This window comes from Nycticebus coucang, chromosome 14 (genome assembly GCF_027406575.1).
Source record: "Nycticebus coucang isolate mNycCou1 chromosome 14, mNycCou1.pri, whole genome shotgun sequence".
Taxonomy (NCBI): domain Eukaryota; kingdom Metazoa; phylum Chordata; class Mammalia; order Primates; family Lorisidae; genus Nycticebus; species Nycticebus coucang.
Window position 1 is genome coordinate 7,889,413 of NC_069793.1, and position 20,186 is coordinate 7,909,598.

The following is a 20,186-nucleotide window of genomic DNA, read 5'->3' on the forward strand; positions in this document are numbered from 1 at the left end:
GTGAATGCAGGTGGCTACTAATGATCATCATTATGCACCCACACGTGGGAAGAGCCACAACGCTGCCTGAGAGCTCACACCTCCCAACCGCTGCCAGCCGGGCTCACTTGAAAAACCAGCACACACCCAGACACCCGAGGAACCCAATGTCTGAGCACCAGGGGCCCCAGGAGGCTTTGCAGGATCCAGGGAGGGGCTGGGGGTGCAGTAGGGAAGGCAGAGTGAGGGTGTATAAAGCTGGATGTGCACCAACGGCCTTGCTCAGACCCTTGGTTTTCCAAATGAGGAAGCAGAGTGGGGAGTTCCCAGGATGCATTTATTAACCACTTCCTGTGCAAGGCACTGAGCTAGGCACTGGGGGATCCAGCCTTGGATCGTCCCTTAAAGCCAGTGAGACACTTCCTTTCAGGGGATTATGTGGGTGCCATGGTAGTTTGTGAGGCTCCACATTCTGAGAGGGAGGCGGCCTGTTGGAGGAAGAGAGGGATGGTGTGCCAGCAGATTCTTACAAGAAGGGACAGTGCAGGAAAGGCTGGAGCCAGCTTGGGACCTTAATGAGCAGTGGTGGGAGACACGGCTAGGGGGATGGGCAGGGGCCAGGCCTGGCAGGGCCATGGAAACCACGTATGAGCACTGGTTTCATCCTGAGCATTGTAGGGAAGGCCGGTGGCAGACGTGCTGGTGGGAAAACCTGCCCTCTTCCTGGATTCTTCCTTTCAAAAACAATTCGGTGGTTTCTCTCTGCCATGAGTAGGTAGCAGCCACAACTCACTGGAGCTCTTGGGCCCCTGGGACACGGCCACCATCCTCTCTAAATGCTGAGGCCCAGCTGCTCCCACCCCCACCCCCAGCGGTATAAAACAATTTCCTCGCCCTGGCCAGAGAGGCAGATGACCTCATTGGACTTTTTCCATCTCTCGCTTTCATGGAGAAATTACAATTTATAATTGGATGAAATCACGCGGGTGGTAATAGCAATAAGGGATGTGCTGGGGCCTGCTCCTCTCACACAGGGACTTGTCCTCATCTTCCCTGCTGTTCCTCCCCACCCCACCCCTTCCAGGAGCATTGGCCAGATCCTGGCTGTTCAGAGCTGATGTCCCGTAAGGCTGGCTGGCTCTCAAACCTTCCTGGGGCAGCTTGTCCCAAGAAATCTCCCCTCACTTTGCCTTGTCAACCCCACTGGGTTGAGATCAACCCCTCCTGGCCAGCACACACCCTTCCTACACACATCCCTGCCAGGCTGGGGGCCCCTGGGCAACCACCCCTACCTCCCAGTTTGAGTGGTGAGCTTATTAAAACATACACCCTAGATATTCTTGTTTTTAATTGTAACGGTTCCACACAACAAGCACTTCTCATCAGCTACCTTCGGCCCTACAAAGAAAAGTGCCCAGATGCAGCTGAGCCCATCTGGATCTGATTTCAAACCAGAGCTAGCACTCTCAGATGTGTAATAAAAGCCCTTTTCCAAAGAGGGGCTCCTGCAGGGGGATACGGACACCAGGGCACCGTGGGACTTCCACATGCCACACTAATGAGAGCTGATGGGGAGGGCTTGGGGTTTTGTTTCGGATTCTGGGAGCAGCCTGCCCTGCCCCCCAGGTCTCTGCAGAAGGGGAGGGAAGCTGGGGTGTGGAGGATGAACCCAGCCTAGGAAACAGGGTGGGTGCAGGAAGGAGGCCAAGGACACAGAGGCCCCAACTTCCCTGGTTCCCTGACGATACTGCTTCCCACAGCAGGGAAAAGCAGTGCTTGTTCTGGAACCCCAGGCCACGGTGGCCCAGTTGGAGCCTCTGAATGACATTTAGCAAGAGGAGCAGGTGCTGGGGAAACAGAGCCAGCTCTGGGCTGGGCGGGTGGCCCTGCATGGCCAGGAGCTTGCAAAACTTCATTCTTCTCTCTCCAGTGGTCCCATCCCCAGGAAACCAGGTAGCTTCATGGAGGGGCACCCTGCCTGGCCAGCTGTTTGCTATCTGGATTTGAAAGAGGCAGGAAATGGGAGAGAATAGGCCCAGCCCCCTCCCTGGCTTACAGGAGGATGGGATTCAAGAAAAGAGTCCCTAGAGGGATGGAAGGAAAGGACTGTGGCCCAGGTTGCCTGGACCCTGTAGCTCCTAATTTCCTTGGACTTAATAACTCGTATTGTTTTTGGCAGGTGAGCAGGCAGGGAGTGGGCTCAAAGAAGGGCTCCTTTTTGGACAGACAAGACCAGGGAGTGAAACAGGAACAACGCATCCTCCCCACCTCCTCAGCCAGAAAACCTTCTCTACAAACAGGAGCAGCGAAGCAGGACTGAGCTCCCACCCACCACGCATCTTCCCAAAGGGGGGCCTGCAGGGCCTGACAGCTCAACGGCACATGTCAGCAGCTCCAGCCCCACGGTGAACATAGGAACTCCTCGGCAGGGTAGCAGACCTCCTCCCCTCCGGAGACACAGCCTGAGTGGCAGGAATACCAATTCTTTGGAGAGTGGCTCCCTCTCAGCTCTGTCATGCAAGAACGCTCTCTGCTCTGAACCCATTCTGCCAAGTGACTTAAAGGGATTAAAAAAAAAAAAAAAAAAAAAGAAATCTTGGTAAACAAAAAGGGGGCAAAAGCCTTTCAGAAGAGGTGGCGGCCTACAGACAAAGGGCACGAGTTGAAAGAGGGCCGAGGAAGTAGAATCTGCAGAGGCCACCTTCTCCAGGCTGGGCGCTGGGCCAGAGGGCATGCTCAAGAAGCAGGGAGTCAGAACACCCTCAGGCCACCCTCGGGAGTCCTGGGGCCGCAGGGGACACCCCTGTGCACCTGGTACACACGCCCCTTACTCTAGGGGGAGAAGCCAGCAGCACCTGCGGCCTAAGGCCCCCAAGATGCTGCTTGGGACTTGCAGCTGCGTCTGAATACAAGGAACCAGGAGACCAAGCACAGATCTCCTCCCTGAGCTCCAGGGAACCCTAGCACCACCTATCGTCCTTGCTCTGGGTCTGTGCCCCAAGTGGTGTGCAGCCTGAGAGGACCTTGGGCCGAGAATGTGAGTGCAGCCTGGGCACATCGCTTCCCAAGGGGTGACTTCGGCAGGAACCTCTGGAGCAGCAACCCTAGTCAGACCCAGCGGGCTGGGGGCAGCAGCAGCAGAGGTAAGGCTGAGAGTCTCAGATTTGGAAGGACTCTGGGACAGTTGAGGAAGGTGGCCAGGACTCCTCATGCCCAGAGAAAGCACAGTGTATGAGACAGCTGGGTCCTGACCACCAAAGATTCCTTTCCCATATTGAGGCTCCCTGGGGTGTCTTAGAGCTACCCAGGTCTGCATCTCCACCTCAGGCACCCCACACACGGTTCACAAATCATTTGCTACTTGGTGGCCCCCATGCTGCTGGGCTCTACCCCAAGGAGGGTAGGGGGCCCTGAATATAAGGCAGTAGCCTCTTGTTTTGAGCCCCTTCCTCTCAGGATTGCAGGAGGCAGCAGCAAGGCTTGGGCTGGGGGCAGGGCGGCTGGGAACTTCGGTGACCTGGGCCATTTGTCATAGCACCTGCTGCCCTCCAACTGGAGGAAGTCCAGAGCCCCATCCCAGCCTGACCTGCTCTGGCCAGGGGGATCCAGGGAGGGGTTGATCCAAAGCCAACGCCCAAGATTCTGCTCCTGCTGGTCCTTGGCCATCACTGCTCTGGCTTCCAGTTCAACCCCTTTGTTGGTTAGAGGGGAAAGCAGAGGCCCAGAAAAGGCAAGTGAGTTCCCCCAGGTCTCACAGAAGGTTCTGAGGCTCCCTCGTGGGCAGGGCTGGGTTGGGGGAGGGGCCTACTCCTCCCAGGGAGAGGTGGCCCCCAGCCCTACTTGAACACAAGATCGCTGGCAACCTGGAGCAGCAGCGCCCTGGGCAAGGCAGGGAAGCCCCAATTCATTACCAAGATGGAAAATGACACTCCCCTCGCGCTCTTCCTCCGGGGAGGGGCTGATTTATGATTGCGCCAGCGCCCGGGACATTCGTCAGCGCGGCACGGCACACATGCAGTCTGCGGGGGCATTAATAGCCGTGTTATTAGCCACCAGCATGAAAGATGCCCTGCGGATGGGCTATTTGCTGTTATTTATTGTAAAGGCGAGCCAACCGGCAGCAGGCCGCGGAGCGCCTGAGCCCGAGCTGGGCCCTGAGCCTGAGCTCGGCCTCTATCCCACAGCCCTTTCTCTGTATCAGCACTCCTCCCTACTGTTCTCCCAGTCCCTAGAAAGGCTTAGTGGGTAACTTCTGCACGGAAGTCAGGCTGAGGGGGAGCAGCTGCTTCTCCAAGCGTTTCTGTAGAATCTGCCCAACACACCTGTGCAAGTCCCCTATACTACAAAGGCAGGTAAGTAAAACTAAACAGCTGTAAGCCACACAGACCTGGCTTGGGCCCTGGTCTTGGGCCTCCAGGTGTGAGCCTGTGATGTTAGGCAGGTCCCTTCCCCTCCCTGAGTGGGCCTTCTCTTTGTGTATTTGGGATGTGGGCCCTAGTGCTGCCACCACAGGGCTGTGCCCAGCTGGAAAGGAGAGGACTCCGTGAAGGGCCCAGCACACAGTGGGCTCTGGGCCCCACCGACTCCTGCTAACACCAACAGGCATGACCCCCCAGGGCTAGCAGGGTCTGCAGACCTGCTGGTGGAAGAAGGCAGCTCCCTGAGACCCAGCTTTACTTGGGACACTGTTCACCATCACCTTCCCCTCACCAACCCCCTGGGAAGGATTTCAGAGATTGGTGCCAGGGGGTGGGCAGTGGAGGTTGTCTGAAGCTGCCTAAGGGCTCTGTCTTTGCCCTGGACCTGTCCCTTCCACTCTCTGGACCTCAGTTTTCCCTCATCTGTAAAAGCAATCTCTGAGGTCCTTGACTTCCCATTTCAGGGACCAGAGGGGCGAGGTCTACCCTTAGGTGCAGTTGTGGGGTGAAGGGGGAGGGGAAAGACAGACCTGTAGTTGGGCAGTACCAAGCCAGCCACCCCACATCAGGGGATGAGCAGGGATAGCCAGGAGTCTGTCTCTGGGGCTGGGGAGGACCCACTGGGAAGCTGAGAGGGTCAGTAAAAGAGAGCTGGTGAGGGAAGGCCACTGGACAGTAAGTTTGAGGCCTGGGTTTATGTCTGGCTACCCTATCCCCTGCTGCACCATCAGACCAGTCCCTCTGCTGCTTTAGGCTACTGTGGTGAGGGCACATGGGTCATTATAACCTCCTGGGTGGGGCTGAAGGAAGGCCAGCTACTCATTTCTCTCCCACTGCCTAGTCCTAGGTTCAGATTCTGGAGCCTCCCTGTGGCATCTTCATTCATTCACTTAGCCGCAGGCGTCCTCAAACTTTTTAAACAGGGGGCCAATTCACTGTCCCTCAGACCGTTGGAGGGCCAGACTACAATTAAAAAAAACTATGACCAAATTCCTATGCACACTGCACATAGCTTATTTTGAAGTAAAAAAACAAAACAGGAACAAATACAATCACACCGCTTCATGTGGCCTGCGGGCCGCAGTTTGAGGACCCCTCACTTAGAGGTTTACTAAGTGCCAGGACCACCCATATCCTGACTATAGGTGCTTGCGTTCTAGTGGGAGGAGTCAGATAATCAATAAGCTGGTGATAGATAAATAGGGGGTCCTGCTAGGAGCAGGGTCAGCCTCCCTGCTTCCCAGGGATGCTCACAGCCCACCCCTATATGGCCGAGCCCCAAGCCTCTGATTTATGATCAGTGAGCATCGCCATCTCTAACCCATCCTGGTCACCTGCTTCTCCTCACCTTGCTGTAGCCCAGGATCCTGCTGGCTACTGAGAACCCCAGCAGCACAGCCTTCTGTGGTCCAGGCCTTGTTCTTGGGGACTGTCACTCTCTTTTTTTCCCCGGCACCCAAAAATAAAGGCCCTTAGGCCCATCTCTTTCCCTCTGGAATTCCACCACAATTTCTTTTTTCCTTCCCAAAAGGCATTAAATTCTCACTCTAGGCAGCTTTACTAAAAATGGACCCAGACAGAAATATCAGGTGCAGGAGTGTCTTATTAAATAATGCCGAGAGAGAAGGGAACAAAATTACACGTGTCTCCTTTCATCCCCCCACCCCCTCCTGGCCCTGAATAGTTTAATATCGAACACTGTTATCAATATAATTAACCTCCTAAGACACAATTTTAAAGTCTTGTTTTTTAAAGCGATTTACATTCTCTGAAGTTCAGGACATCCTGCTGCCTGGCACCGGCACCGCCCAGACGGCCTACGCGGTTAGGTGAACTCCCGGCGCATTTATAGTGGATTTGCATACCTGTCTGCAATTACCGCCAGTGATAACAGCTGATGCATAATGCATGCAGCATGAAATTAGGAAAATAATTAACTTTAGGTTTTAAAAGGATCCCCACCCCCACTTTCTATGCATTACAGGTTCTGAATGACACCAGTGGACAAGAACCAGAAGTATTTTGGGGTGATGGGCGTGGCGGGCTAGCAACACTTCCCACCACACCACCAAAACTGGGGTTGGAAGGTCCTTAAGGCTCACGGCATCCAGCCCCTGCCCAAAGGAGGTGCCTGTGGGGGTTGAAGCCTCTGGGGCATCTGCCTGAACTGGAGCTTGGAAAAGCCCCGCTCACACCCAAGACTTACATCCCTCTTCCTCACTTGTAGTTCCACATCTGGCCTCAGGAAATTGCTGCCCATTGCTAATACCAGCAGTGGTTCCCTCACTCTGAATACCCCTCTGCTGAGCCCTGAAAGTAACCTTATTTATCTCCACAAGAGTCCAGGGGGAGCAAATTGTTTATGGCCCCACTTCACAGTAGGCTGAGCAGCTAGACTGAGGCCAGGCAGAAGAAGGGTGGTCTCTGCAGGCCTCCCTGAGCACCATGAGGTTGAGGCCCACCCCTTGGCCCTCCTCTGTCTCTCTCTTGCTTGTAGCTGAGCGCCTAGAAATGTGGGTCTATCATAAATTTAAACAAAGGTTTGCCCTGCTTTGGTGGCACTCCCTGTCTGGTAGGGCAGGTCCAGCTGCCAGCTACTGCTCCCTGTGGGGCTGGGGTCCTGCTGGCCTGCCCCCTTCTGGGGCTGAGAAACTGTGTCCGTTGCAGTCTGACCTGCACACCTCACTCTGTCCTAGCATCCTGCTCTGCCAGTAGGACAGGAAGGCCTGGCAATGTTTGGAGAAGACACAGCCAGTTCTTCCTGCTGAAGGAAGGGATCAGGAAGGGAAAGACACCTTTGAGAGGCCCCACCTGGGGGCTGGGAAAGGGAGAGAGAAGCTGGAGGACCCAGGGGTCTGGAGCAGCAACACATCAGTGCCAGGCCACAGCCCCAGACAGTTAGCAGGGAGGAGGCCGAGGGTGAGTGGAGGAAGGGCTGGCCCCCACGCACCTTTAGGAAATGTAATGTTCGGGTGCAAGACGCTTCCCCTTCCTGCCTGACCCTGAGACCCCACAACACAGCCATAGAGCAGGTGTGGGAGAAGCCGGAGTGGGGCCCCACAGGGATGGTGGCTGTTGCCTTGCTGGCTTTGGGAAGCACTTAGGACAAGCTCTGTGATTAGAAAACAACATGTTTAGGGCCCATGATAGGTAGCAACCAGGGTCCCCAGCAAAGGCCGAGCAGCAGAAATGGGGGCTGGAGGCCATTGAGAGGGGAAGAAGCACCGCGAAACCACTGTCACTGGCTTGTAAAGGCATGACAGAAGGGTGTGAGTACCCGCACTCAGCTTCCCTACTGCTCCCCCAGACCTGGGAAGCAGGATGAGAGCCTGCTGTGCCCTCCCCTGCATGTGAAGCTGAGCGGCAGCTCTACAAAGGGTTTAATGCAGCATAAGGCAGCTTCTGGGGAAAGGCTGCCAAGGTGGGCTGGAAGGAGAGGGGGAAAAAGGCTCAGGATGTTTGGGGGGTGGGATGGGCATGTCAGGCAGAAGGTAAGGAATCAGCCCTGATGACCCACTTAGACATACGGCAGGCAGGTCAGGCCCACCCAGCAGGGACAGTCTGGTGGCCACTGGGTAAAAGAACCCCACCTAGGCCCACAAGCCTACCGGAGCGGGCTGGGCTTGACACCTTTCCCACCCTGGCCTCAGTTTGGGAGCCTCCAGGACTTCTGGCCTAGTCACTGCTCTCCTCCTCATGTGACAGATGAGGAAGTTGCGGTTCAGACAGGGGAAAGGACTTGCCAGGAACCTAGAATTGACACAGGTGGCTGTAAGGCAGCCTTCCTGAGCCCCTCCCATGGACAATCTTGCATGGCCCCTTTTCTGCCCTGACTCCAGCTGCACCTGCCTTCAAGCCCACCACACCCTTTCCTGCCTCAGGGCCTTTGCACATGTGCCATAGGCCCTTCCAGTGCTGGGAAGAACCTGCTGACCAGTGGGCAGCTGTGGGCTCAGGAGGGTACCTCACTCAGGGGCAAGGGCTTGGGGAAGGCTGAAGGATTTGGCCATGTAAAGAGGAGCAACTGCCAAGGCCAGGTGTATGGGGAAACTCCAAGCCAAGCTGCTGGAGGGAGGGGCTATGGAGTCGGAGGGTCTCTCTGTGCCACCCTCGGTGCCTGGGATGGAGGGGCACAGTAAATAGGGCCCTTCCTAGGGTCTGCTGGACCCACTGGAGGAAAGGCCTGAGCCCAGGGCACCTTGCCCTAGGGCTTCTGGTTGAGAGGCTGCAGGCTGACTCCCCGGATCAGCTGACCAGGGTGCCATCAACCACAGGAGGGGCAAGGGACTTGGCCTGAGCCTTGGTTCCCTCCTCTACTCTGTTTCTGATCTTGCCTCTGAGGGGGCTCTTAGGACCTTGGGGCCCTTCCTGCGGACAGGGTTGGGGGGAAGCTCTGCTTTATAAAACCACTTGGAGTCTGTGCTGGGGTCCCTGCACAATCCCTCCCTGTCATTCTCCTCTCAAGAAAGTGGGATTCTCTCAATATATCACAAGTGAGGAAACTGGAGAGGCATCAGCCCAGTCACACCTCTGGGGCTGCGGAGGCCATCAGTGAGCCCAGCCCCCCAGGCCTGTCACTCTTTTAGTCCAACACCTCCTTCTGGGGTTGGTGCCATCTGAAATTCCCTGCTTCCTCAAATTCAGCTTTAACAAGTCTGCCCCATGCTCAGGGCACTGCCCCGGAGACTGCCTGCGCCCTGGGGGACCATGTATCAGGACATCCCCACATGAGCAGCCTTCACTTAGCACACAGGAAGGAGAGCTAGGGTTGGCAGGTAGGGGGTGTTCCCGCTCCTGCTTCGGACCCCTAGCTCTTTCCCCACCTGGATCCCTTCAAAATTTGCCCTCACCCTGCCAGCCCGGCATACTCCTGTTTACCTGTGCCCCCAGGTGAACAGGAGTTTACCTGCAGCAGCAGGTGCCACGCCTAACAGCATGCTGGGACCTGTGCCAGGCCTGCGGTCCTGCAGCTGCCCCCTGTGCATCGCCCTCACTCTGACTCCCCCAGTAGGACCCCCAGAGGGTCCTGGGCCTCTGCCTGCCCAAGCTTCATGGGATTTGGGGACCACAGCTGGGCAGAGAGCCAGGAGGCCAGGGGTCCCTAACGGGGAGGCCCACCCAGAGGGCGAGTGTTTACAGATACTCCTCAGTACCTACTGCTGCCAGGAGGCTGGTGTGGGAGCAGAGCCCACACCTGCAGAGGGTCAGGAGAGCTTCCGGAAGGGGCATCCTGCTGAGGCCTGAGGGAGGAGTAGAAGCTGCCTGGTGAGGCAGGAGTGAGGGAGAGTGCACTGGTGACCATGGTGTTGTGAGCAGGAACAGCTGTGCAGATGCCAGAGACAGCTCAGGCAGTGCAGTGGCTTCGGGAACTTGGGGCACATAGGATTGGGGGCAGGGGACCCCCACCCCCAAACCAGTGTTTGGGAAAGCGGGGGCCGGTGTTGATGTCCCAAAGCAAGAGACTGTGGTGCTATCATAGCTTGGGGGCTGAGGTGGGGCTGAGCCTGCACAGTCTCTGGGGGTAAGGGGAAATCTCAACATCATGGCTGATAAGTCAGTCTACCCAGGAGGCACAGCAGGAGCAAGGGAGTGAGGAAGGGGTCCTGGGGAGCAGAGGCCTGTGTGCCTGGGGCAGAGCATTAGAACATCTTTTAAACTTGACTGCACTCAGGAGGGGGTACTTTGCACATTGAGTCCTCAATTGTAAATTCTCATATAAGGGCACCTATTATGATGAGGAAACAAAAGTTCAGAGAAGGCAAGCAACTTGTTTAAAATCACACAGCCTGGAAGTGGCAAAGGCAGGACTCGAACCCAGGGTCCTCTGTCCTGGAAGGTGGCAGAAGCCAGCCACTGATGGAGTGAATGCCAATTATGATGCCCCAGGTGCCCTTGACTAAGGGTGGCCCTGGATACCACTGAGCTATCCCACTGCTACCCTGCCCCACCACAGTGGCCAGCCTAGGATCCCGCTGTCAGTCATGGAGCTGGCAGTCGTAAGTCACACCATGCTGGAGTCTGAGAGATCCTTATAATGACAATAAACGATCCTGTAAAAGATGGGCGATTTACCAGGTTTTATTTGATGGCCATATAAACTATCACACATACAACAAGGGAATAAAAAAGCAGCCAGGCACCCAGGCAATTAAAGGGCTCCTCCAGCAAGGCAGACTGTGTTCCTCTCCACCTCAGGTCCTGCCCTGCTTTCCTTAGGCTGGCCTTGGGAAGGGGGCGGCCAGGGCCCTCTGGCTAAGATGGATGAGGCCTCCAGGAAAGGCCTTGGGTCCCTGCCTCCCAAATGCTTCTTGGTTATCCATCAAGCATCTCTGAAAGGTACAATTTAGACTCTATTATGATGCTAGGGGGGTTCTGGAGGCTAAAGACTATGGCCGTGAGCTGAGTGGGCGCTGGGAACAGATGTCCATGCCAGAGAATGCAGCGGCTGGCCATGGCCTTGGCTTCGGCTTTAACAAGTCTGCCCCATGCTCAGGGCACTGCCCCAGAACGGCTGAGTGTGGAGGCTGCCTGTATTCCTCGTGCCGGGTCTGAGCAGCCAACAGACCAGGGAGGGTGTGTGTCCTCTGGCCAGATGCTGGGCTCTGGGCAGAGGTGCTCCTGGGCTCAGACTGGACCCCAGAGACTAAGGCAACGTGGCCTATGGATAGTCCTGTGCCTCCTGTCTCTAGCACCCACCCTGCCTTTCTGCTTATAAGCAGTTTGAGACAAGACTTTCAGGCTCTACAACCTTCATGGTACTGGTTTTGTGCAGAAAAAGGGATAGATGTGCAGCTGGAAATGTGGGCTTGCTGTGACCCTGGACAAGGCCCTCACCTCAGGATCTCAGCTGTAAAGTAGGGGCTGAGGACCTGTGTATGTGTGTGACAGCAGCCACAGGTTCATGCTGCATGCTGCCTGTGGAGGACAGGCCCAGCTGGGGGTTTCATGCCAGGGCTTGGGTTTATCCCTGTCCTCAGAAGGCACTCATTCTGCTTATAGCCCCATACAAAATAGGCGGGAGACTCCCAGGAGAGTGAGCACCTTAGCAAATTCTGAGAACCCTCAGCCCAGGCCTTAGTCAGGTCCAGGTGGGCTTCACTGAGGCCAGCCAGTCTGTCTTTGAGTGGTCTTTGATGCCAAGCCGTCCAGGTTCCCAAAGGCCACAGCCCCTGACCTGTTTAGTCACTACACCACTGACCAGCCCACAGATGCTGGCCTGTGCCAGCCAGAAGTACATAGTAGATGCTCAGTAAAGAGCTGCTGGGTGGGTGGACGGACAGACAGATGCATGGCTGCGTGGATGGACAGAGCAGAGGGAAGCTCTGTCAGGGTCATCAGGAAGACCCGGCAGGAAGATGACATTTGAGCCAGGTTCTAAAGGAGGGGCAGTTTGCTCCATGGATAGGAATGGCCCATGAATAGAGAGGGACAGAGAAGAGAGAAGATTTGGCCTGGTTGGGAAACAGAGATGCTTGGTCCCTAGGGTGTGGGAGTGAGGTCCCTGATGGCCCACTGAGCAGGTGCTGGTTCTATTCCACACACCAGGGCCGGGGCTCTGGCTCTGAGAGGCCACTGTGCCCTGCCATGGAAAAGCCTTTGTGAATCCAGGGTTTAGAGCAGACCTCTGCCTGCTGCATGAAGACACTTTCCCCACTGAGGTTGAAAGATAATTTCTCTTTAATTGATTTTTTACCACTATGAATGGTAAAATAATATAAGAAAAAAAATGTATGCTGCAATTTTTCCATTTGCAAAAACCAAAATTACACCTTGCAGACAATTCCCTGAGCGCGCAAACATCTCCTGACTTTTATTTGTCTCATTTCTATAGATGCAAGAAAACAGATAGTATTTTTCCCCCTATGATAGCTGAAAGTTTATGATTTGAGAAGGGGGCAAGGTGTGGGGCAATTTCCTATAGAACACAGACATCCTCTAATAGAACACAGACATCCTCTAATAGAAAGATGTTTCTGTAAATACACAAGAAAGTGATTCTGTTGACACCTTATTCTTCTGTCTGGAAAATGTATGAGTGGTGAACAGGATGTGTTGTTTTAACACCAGACAATGAAGTTCCGTGCTCTCCACTGCTCACCAGTGAGGGTGCTGGCAGCTTCTTTCTCGCTGGCTCTGGCGTCGCCCCCCGCTCCCCCTTTTGAGCTCACAGGCCTCCCAGAAACAAGCTTTCCCTTTGAAACCTGAGTCTTAGCCAGATAGGGAAATGTGGCTGCAAATCCATAAAACACGCCCTAAATCCATCCCATCAGCATTGACCAGTACGGTTAGCATTGGCCATAAAGACTGGTTAGTGTGAGATTTTGAGAGAAATAACCCAAACTGCAGGGTGGCTCTCACTAAATTAACTCCCTGTGGCCCCAGCTATACTCCAGGTGGGCGGAAGAGGCATCTGTCTCATTAGCAGGCAGTGTCTTGGATCCTGATGAGGTTTAATGTTGCTAGAGTCAGACCTTAGCCCAAGCAATTACCTGTGGTATAAACTTAGCAAGTAAAAGGCCATTCCTCACAGCTTGACCTCGACCTGCAGGACCCAGCTGTGGTCGGTGACCCCAAGGTGACAGGCTGGTGGACACGAACTTGGCTTCTGAGGCCACTGTGACCATCCCACTCTCACTGCACCTGTCTTGTGCTCCTTGCAGGTGTTGGGTTCCAGGTCAGGTGGGCCCAGCTCCCCCATCTATCCACCATGGTGGTGGCACACCCCACCGCCACCACCACGCCCACCACCACCATCACAACCACTGTCATGATGACTACGGCCACCATGGACCTGCGAGACTGGTTGTTCCTTTGCTATGGGCTCATTGCCTTCCTGACAGAGGTCATCGACAGTACCACCTGTCCCTCCGTGTGCCGCTGCGACAACAGCTTCATCTACTGCAACGACCGGGGGCTCACCTCCATCCCCGCCGACATCCCCGATGATGCCACCACGCTCTACCTGCAGAACAACCAGATCAACAATGCCGGCATCCCCCAGGATCTCAAGACCAAGATCAATGTGCAGGTCATCTACCTGTACGAGAACGACCTGGACGAATTCCCCGTCAACCTGCCCCGTTCCCTGCGGGAGCTGCACCTGCAGGACAACAACGTGCGCACCATTGCCAGGGACTCGCTGGCCCGCATCCCACTGCTGGAGAAGCTGCACCTGGATGACAACTCTGTGTCTACCGTCAGCATCGAGGAGGACGCCTTCGCCGACAGCAAGCAGCTCAAGCTGCTCTTCCTGAGCCGGAACCACCTGAGCAGCATCCCCTCGGGGCTGCCCCACACGCTGGAGGAGCTGCGGCTGGATGACAACCGCATCTCCACCATCCCACTTCATGCCTTCAAGGGCCTCAACAGCCTGCGGCGCCTGGTGCTGGATGGCAACCTGCTGGCCAACCAGCGCATCGCAGATGACACCTTCAGCCGCCTGCAGAACCTCACGGAGCTCTCCCTGGTGCGCAACTCGCTGGCTGCCCCGCCCCTCAACCTGCCCAGTGCCCACCTGCAGAAGCTCTACCTGCAGGACAATGCCATCAGCCACATCCCCTATAACACGCTGGCCAAGATGCGTGAGCTGGAGCGTCTGGACCTGTCCAACAACAACCTGACCACTCTGCCCCGTGGCCTGTTTGATGACCTGGGGAACCTGGCCCAGCTGCTGCTCAGAAATAACCCCTGGTTCTGCGGCTGTAACCTCATGTGGCTGCGGGACTGGGTGAAAGCACGGGCAGCCGTGGTCAATGTGCGTGGCCTCATGTGCCAGGGTCCCGAGAAGGTCCGGGGCATGGCCATTAAGGACATCACCAGCGAGATGGATGAGTGCTTTGAGACAGGGTCGCAGGGTGGCGCAGCCAACGCAGCCGCCAAGACCACGGCCAGCAACCATGCCTCTGCCACCACACCTCAGGGCTCGCTGTTTACCCTCAAAGCCAAAAGGCCAGGGCTGCGCCTCCCTGACTCCAACATTGACTATCCCATGGCCACAGGTGACGGTGCCAAGACCCTGGTCATCCACGTGAAACCCCTGACAGCAGACTCCATCCGCATCACGTGGAAGGCCTCACTCCCTGCTTCCTCCTTCCGCCTCAGCTGGCTGCGCCTGGGCCACAGCCCAGCCGTGGGCTCCATCACAGAGACCCTGGTGCAGGGGGATAAGACAGAGTACCTGCTGACAGCCCTGGAGCCCAAGTCCACCTATGTCATCTGCATGGTTACCATGGAGACCGGCAACACCTATGTGGCGGACGAGACACCTGTGTGCGCCAAGGCAGAGACGGCTGACAGCTACGGCCCCACCACCACGCTCAATCAGGAACAGAATGCCAGCCCCATGGTGGGCCTGCCCCTGGCAGGTATCATTGGTGGCGCCGTGGCTCTTGTCTTCCTCTTCCTGGTCCTGGGGGCCATCTGCTGGTATGTGCACCAGGCCGGTGAGCTGCTAACCCAGGAAAGGGCCTACCACCGGGGCAGCAGGAAAAAGGATGACTATATGGAATCAGGGACCAAGAAGGATAACTCCATCCTGGAAATCCGCGGCCCTGGGCTGCAGATGCTGCCCATCAACCCATACCGCGCCAAAGAGGAGTACGTAGTCCACACCATCTTCCCCTCCAACGGCAGCAGCCTCTGCAAGGGCACGCACACCATCGGCTATGGCACCACGCGGGGCTACCGGGACGCCGGCATTCCTGACATAGACTACTCCTACACGTGATGCCGCAGGGCCGCCCCAGCCCCCACCTCAGTCCCCGGCTGTCCTAGTACAGCCACACGGCTTTGCCCAGCCTGCTGCAACCCCAGAGAGCTAGGAACAGAAATTCTACCAATGACCTTCCCAGCAGAAAGCAAATTTGACGATTTTGTAGAAAACAACGGTAAACATTTTTTTTTTTTTTTAAGAATAAAAGGCAGGGGGTGGCGCCTGTGGCTCAGTGGGTAGAGCGCTGGCCCCATATACTGAGGGTGGCAGGTTTGAACCTGGCCCCCGGCCAAACTGCAACAAAAAAATAGCCGGGCATTGTGGTGGGCGCCTGTAGTCCCAGCTACTCGGGAGGCTGAGGCAAGAGAATTGCCTAAGCCCAAGAGCTGGAGGTTGCTGTGAGCTGTGACGCCACAGCACTCTACCAAGGGCGACAAAGTGAGACTATGTCTCTAAAAAAAAAAAAAAAAAAAGAATAGAAGGCAGGAGGGGGTTCAACGTTGTTGAAGACATAATTTATGCTGGTTGGGGAGGGAAAGACTAAAAATAATAGGAAGGGTTGGAAGTTTTTTTTTTTTCCTAAACTGGAAAGATACTACCTGTAACAACGTCTGTGTACACCTCACACTCTGTTCAGGACGGTCACAAAGGAACATAGGGAGGGAGAAGCAGCCGACAGGTGAAGCAGCAACGCCCCTGCGTGGCTCTCCCTCTGCCGGCTGCTCGCTGGTGCCGTGACGGAAGGTTTGCAGGCTCCTCACAATGAGAGAGGGGAAGAAGAGACCTTTTGCTATGGAGACATTGTTCTGAAATCTCTTCCTTGGTCTATTCCATATCATTTTCCTTACAGATTTGCAGAAATATGGCATCTTTCACTGCATTCTTTGAACAATAATAGTCAATTTTAAAACACACACACACACACACACACACACACACTCTTTTTTCCCCTATGCTGAAACCCTCTTCAGCTCTACGTACCACCCTCCATAGGAGCTCTGATGGAAGCTGTCACTTTTCCTGCCACCTGGAGGTGCATCTGGGTGCCTGTCTATCTGTGTGGTGTCTCCAGGTACAGATGGGTAGACAGAGCCGATATACAGTCCCTACCATACTTTTGGGTCAGTTTTTCCATTTCCTGAGATAATAGAATTACGAAAATGTTGCTTTCTCCTAGAAATTACTGCGTAAGTAGACAAGGTGCTGGGGACGGCAGTGAGGTGAAGGGTGGAGACTCAGTCTCCTGGGGCAGGGTGGGGGATATTGCTGTTCCTAAAGGCTGAGGCACGTGGGTCCCAGACCAGTGGCTTAGGGAGGGACAGGGCAAGGGGTGAGATAGGGCAAGTTCCGTCCTATCTCAGCTTGGCCAGAAAATCTTTCTTCAACTGCCCGCATCCCCATGGCCTCACCCTAAAACACACAGATGCTATCACCTTACCAGCTACTTTCTATATGTTATGTGCTGCCTCCTGGGACCTGTAATTAGTGCAGAAAGGATTTTTTTTAAATATCAGCTGAATGGGGCAGTGCCTATGACTCAAGGAGAGGGGTGCCGGCCCCATATACCGGAGGTAGCAAGTTTAAACCTGGCCCCGGTCAAAAACTGCAACCAAAAAAAAAAAAAAAGAAATATATCAGCTGATTAAACTTATTGGTTTCCATGGCTGCTCAAACAAAGTCCCCCAAAAAGACACAAAAATCCTCAGAAAAGCCCTGGGTAACAGCAGCCCCTCCCTGTGCCTATTCCTGGGACTCTGCATTCGAGAGAGAAAGGGACCAGATCTCTTTCTAAAAATGCCTGCCTCCAGCAGGGTACTGGCCAGGGGCCCTCAGAAGAGTTAAGATTTTATTTTGTCCCCCTGGAATCAATGTCACTGTCATTTATCAACTGACAATGTAGTGTGGTGAGCCATGAGATTAAAATGATGATGAAATAATGACAGTGAATCTGGAAAGGGGAGAAGGGCGGATGGAGCCCAGGGTTCTGACGGTGCCTGTGTCCCTGTACTCGGGGAGCTTGGGTCACTGTCTGTCAACACGACGCTCATCCTGCACCGGGGAAAAGCGCCATCAAAGAGGAGCTGCTGGTCTGAGGGCAGGAGGATGAGAGGGTCCTGCTCCTGGTGGTGGTGTTTTCAAAAGGCCTCTGCCAGTTCGACAAAAGCAAAGGCAGAAGAGGAGGCTGGGCAGTGGTGACATGAAAGGATCCGGCCGCTCCATCAGTGAGGAGGTGGGGTTGGAAGTCAAGGATACCACAGGGAAGTGGAAAAGGAGAGGCCCCAACTCTTCTGCCCCAGAGAGCCGTCGAGGGGCATGGACACATTTCATTCCAAACTAGACCTTTTTTCCCTTTCTCCGCCTGAAATCATTTTCTCATACAATGAGGTCAAAGAGATAAAATTCCCCAAGCCTTAATTTCAGGTCTGTATAAAAATCGCCCCCACGGTGGACTGCAGCCCCCCAGACACAGTGGTTCCTAGCACCTTCGGAAGGAACAGAGGGGTCCCCTGGGATGTGCATCAAGTGTGCAGCTTTGGCTAAAGGGGACAGAAGTCCTAGGTCTCTGTTTCAGAAATAAGACCCCCACCCTCAAGGGCACCTGCTGCTGGGGTCCTGGGGAAATCAGGCCCCCAAATCCCTGGCATCCACAGCAGCATGGCTCTGTATTCTCCTCTCTCCTTTCCCCACCCCAGGCAGGATATCAGATTATTCCTTTGGTGGCTAGAAAGGCATTTGGGGACAGCTGGTGGCACAGATGATAAGAACTGCCTGGGAAGATCCAGCTTGGCTAGGGCAGGAGCATGGCGGACCTAGGGAGGGAAGGTGGGGCAGAGCTGAGAGCCAGCTCCGTGCCTCACCATGTTCTCCAAGACCAGGCCTCAGTGATGAATGTTCCTCCCCATAAGAGCCCTGCCAACCTCTAAGAGGGGCGTGCTAGGCCTGAGGACCACGCTGGTCTCCTGCTCCCAGTTCTTGCACTAACGGGGTGCAGCCCATCTCACTGCAGAGCCTGGGCCCTGACTCCCCGGGAGCCATCAGTCGCTCTGGGGAGCTCTAGGTGCTATGAAGGTAAACACTCCATCCTTCACATCCCAACACCTTCCCAGGGCCTTTCTGAGACCAAGCCCCCAAATCTCTGTTGCATCACAGCTCCCCAAGCCAGGAAAGGGGCCTGAAACCAGGACCCTTCCTAGTTTAGCTCCTCCCAGCTAGCCCTGTCACATAAGATGGGCCCTGCCTCCCTGTCCCTTAGATATGTGTGAGGACACAAGGCCTGGGATGACGAACCTGGGGTATGCCTAAAATCTCCGTCCTGTGCAAAGCTGACACTTCTAAGGGAAAGTTCACTGCTAAGCTAACCCTCGCAGCCCCTAACCAGCCAGAACAACCTCAGTGGCCTCAATGTTGTTAAGTGTATTTTGTGGCTTTTAAGGGAGGTTTAAAAGAGAAAAAAGGCCCATGACACTTCTTTGGTTAAGTGGTTTACCCTTCGAGGTAATTAGATGTAGTGATTGGAATCTCTTTTCTATTACATAGCAATTTTCCTTTAAATTTCCCCTTAAAAAAAAAAAAAAAAAGGAAAGAAAAGGCAAGGAAGGAGAGAAGATGGCAGGCCTGGCGAATCATTTGCATTTTGCCAATGAGGCCTCTTGTAAGCTCAGATCAGGCGTGAGGCCCAATGTATGGAATGCTTAAGAGATTACTAAGAATAAAATCTATTAATTAGTCATACTCAATTCTGCAGACATGATGTGCATCAAAAGCTTCTTTTCTTGCCTTTCTCCTTCCCCCTTCCCTTGGCCTCCTGCAGAAGCTCCAACTCCTCTCAATTGGCCAGGGTTTCCTGGACCACCTCCACAGCAACATGGTGCCCAGGCGGCCGCCAAGGGGACCTCCCCCACCCAGGGCCAGGCTGCCAGGTCGGGAGGCAGGGGCTCTCTGAGTACTGGGACACAGGCTCCTTTCTCCTTCCTCCTTCCTTGCTCAGGGTGACACTCAGGAAGACGGCATTGGCTGGGAAGGGCCCAACCTTCCTCTCCTGAAGTTCTTTTCCCTCTCATAGGCACTGGGCTGTCCTCCTTCCCCTCAAGGTCCAGGAAGGCCTCCCTCCCAGATGGGCATAGAGCTAAGAAGGAGGTCGGAGCTGTTTCCAGAGAGGGGCAGGGAGTGTTTGGTGAGTGCACAGCCTCTGCCTCTTCTTCTATAAAGTGGCGGTGCCCTGGGGCAGGGTCTTGACTCCCTCAGGAAAGCTGAGTGTCCCAGAGGTCTGGTGGGGGCCCTCCCTTATGATTCTGGAAGGTCCCAGTTGGTCTAAGACAGGCAAGAGGACCCCAGCAGGTTTTGAGGGGCTGCTGCAGGAAGCAGAGGGAGGTGAGGAGGGGAAAGAGCAGAGGTCTGAGGCATATTCAGGACAGCCTCCTCCAAAGGTAGCTCAAGCCCCAAAGCCAGCCCACTCTAGAAATCTGTTTCCTGGCAAACATGCCAGAGAGGAGGACAGAGCTTCTTTCTGAGCCTCGAGCTTATGAAAAATACAAGAAGGAAAATTGGGTGCGGCAGAGAGTGAGGGGCTGGGGAAACAATAGGCAGAGCCTAGCCGTCTGGCAGGAAAGGGCCGGGCCATGTTCTCGGCTAGCCCACCCGTGGACATCCACACATCCTTGTGTCTTCACACTGAACAGGCACAGGTGACAATGGCTGTGCCTGCCCCTGGACAAATGCCAGAGCAATTCATAGCTTGCGTGTATGGTTGGTCTTCCTGAATGCAGAGAAGAGGCATTTTTTTTTTCTTAAAGAGGTATAAAAAGACTCCAAAATGCAAATCATTACCATTTATAACCAAGGGAGTCTGCTAAATTGATTAGAAAAGATTAAACTCCTTGGAGGTGAGAGAAAGAGGGATTTTTCATGGTTTATGAACCTGTCCCAAGTGGCTGTCCACACAGCAGAGACTTTCTGGACCTGTGTTGAGGGGGATGAGGCGGGAATGTCTGCAACTGCTTGGGGCCAGCCAGAGCCATATGCTCAGGTCTTTGGGACAAGGAGCCCGCCTACTCCCTACAAAGAAGGGCTCTGGAGCC

General features: G+C 54.8%; 2 protein-coding genes across 5 annotated transcripts in view; one reads left to right on the top strand and one right to left on the bottom strand.

Annotated features, from left to right (window-relative positions):
- FLRT1 (fibronectin leucine rich transmembrane protein 1) overlaps positions 1-17,383 on the top strand; it is a 75,326-nt gene extending 57,943 nt beyond the window's left edge. For both annotated transcript variants that reach the window (XM_053560672.1, XM_053560673.1), the window contains exons 2-3: positions 2,159-3,122; positions 13,058-17,383. In XM_053560672.1, the coding sequence (XP_053416647.1) occupies positions 13,105-15,123 (2,019 nt within the window). In that variant the 5' untranslated portion in view covers positions 2,159-3,122; positions 13,058-13,104 and the 3' untranslated portion in view covers positions 15,124-17,383. The remainder of the gene's footprint in view (positions 1-2,158; positions 3,123-13,057) is intronic.
- Positions 1-20,186, bottom strand: part of MACROD1 (mono-ADP ribosylhydrolase 1) — a 149,116-nt gene that overhangs the window by 90,398 nt on the left and 38,532 nt on the right. The window lies entirely within an intron of this gene.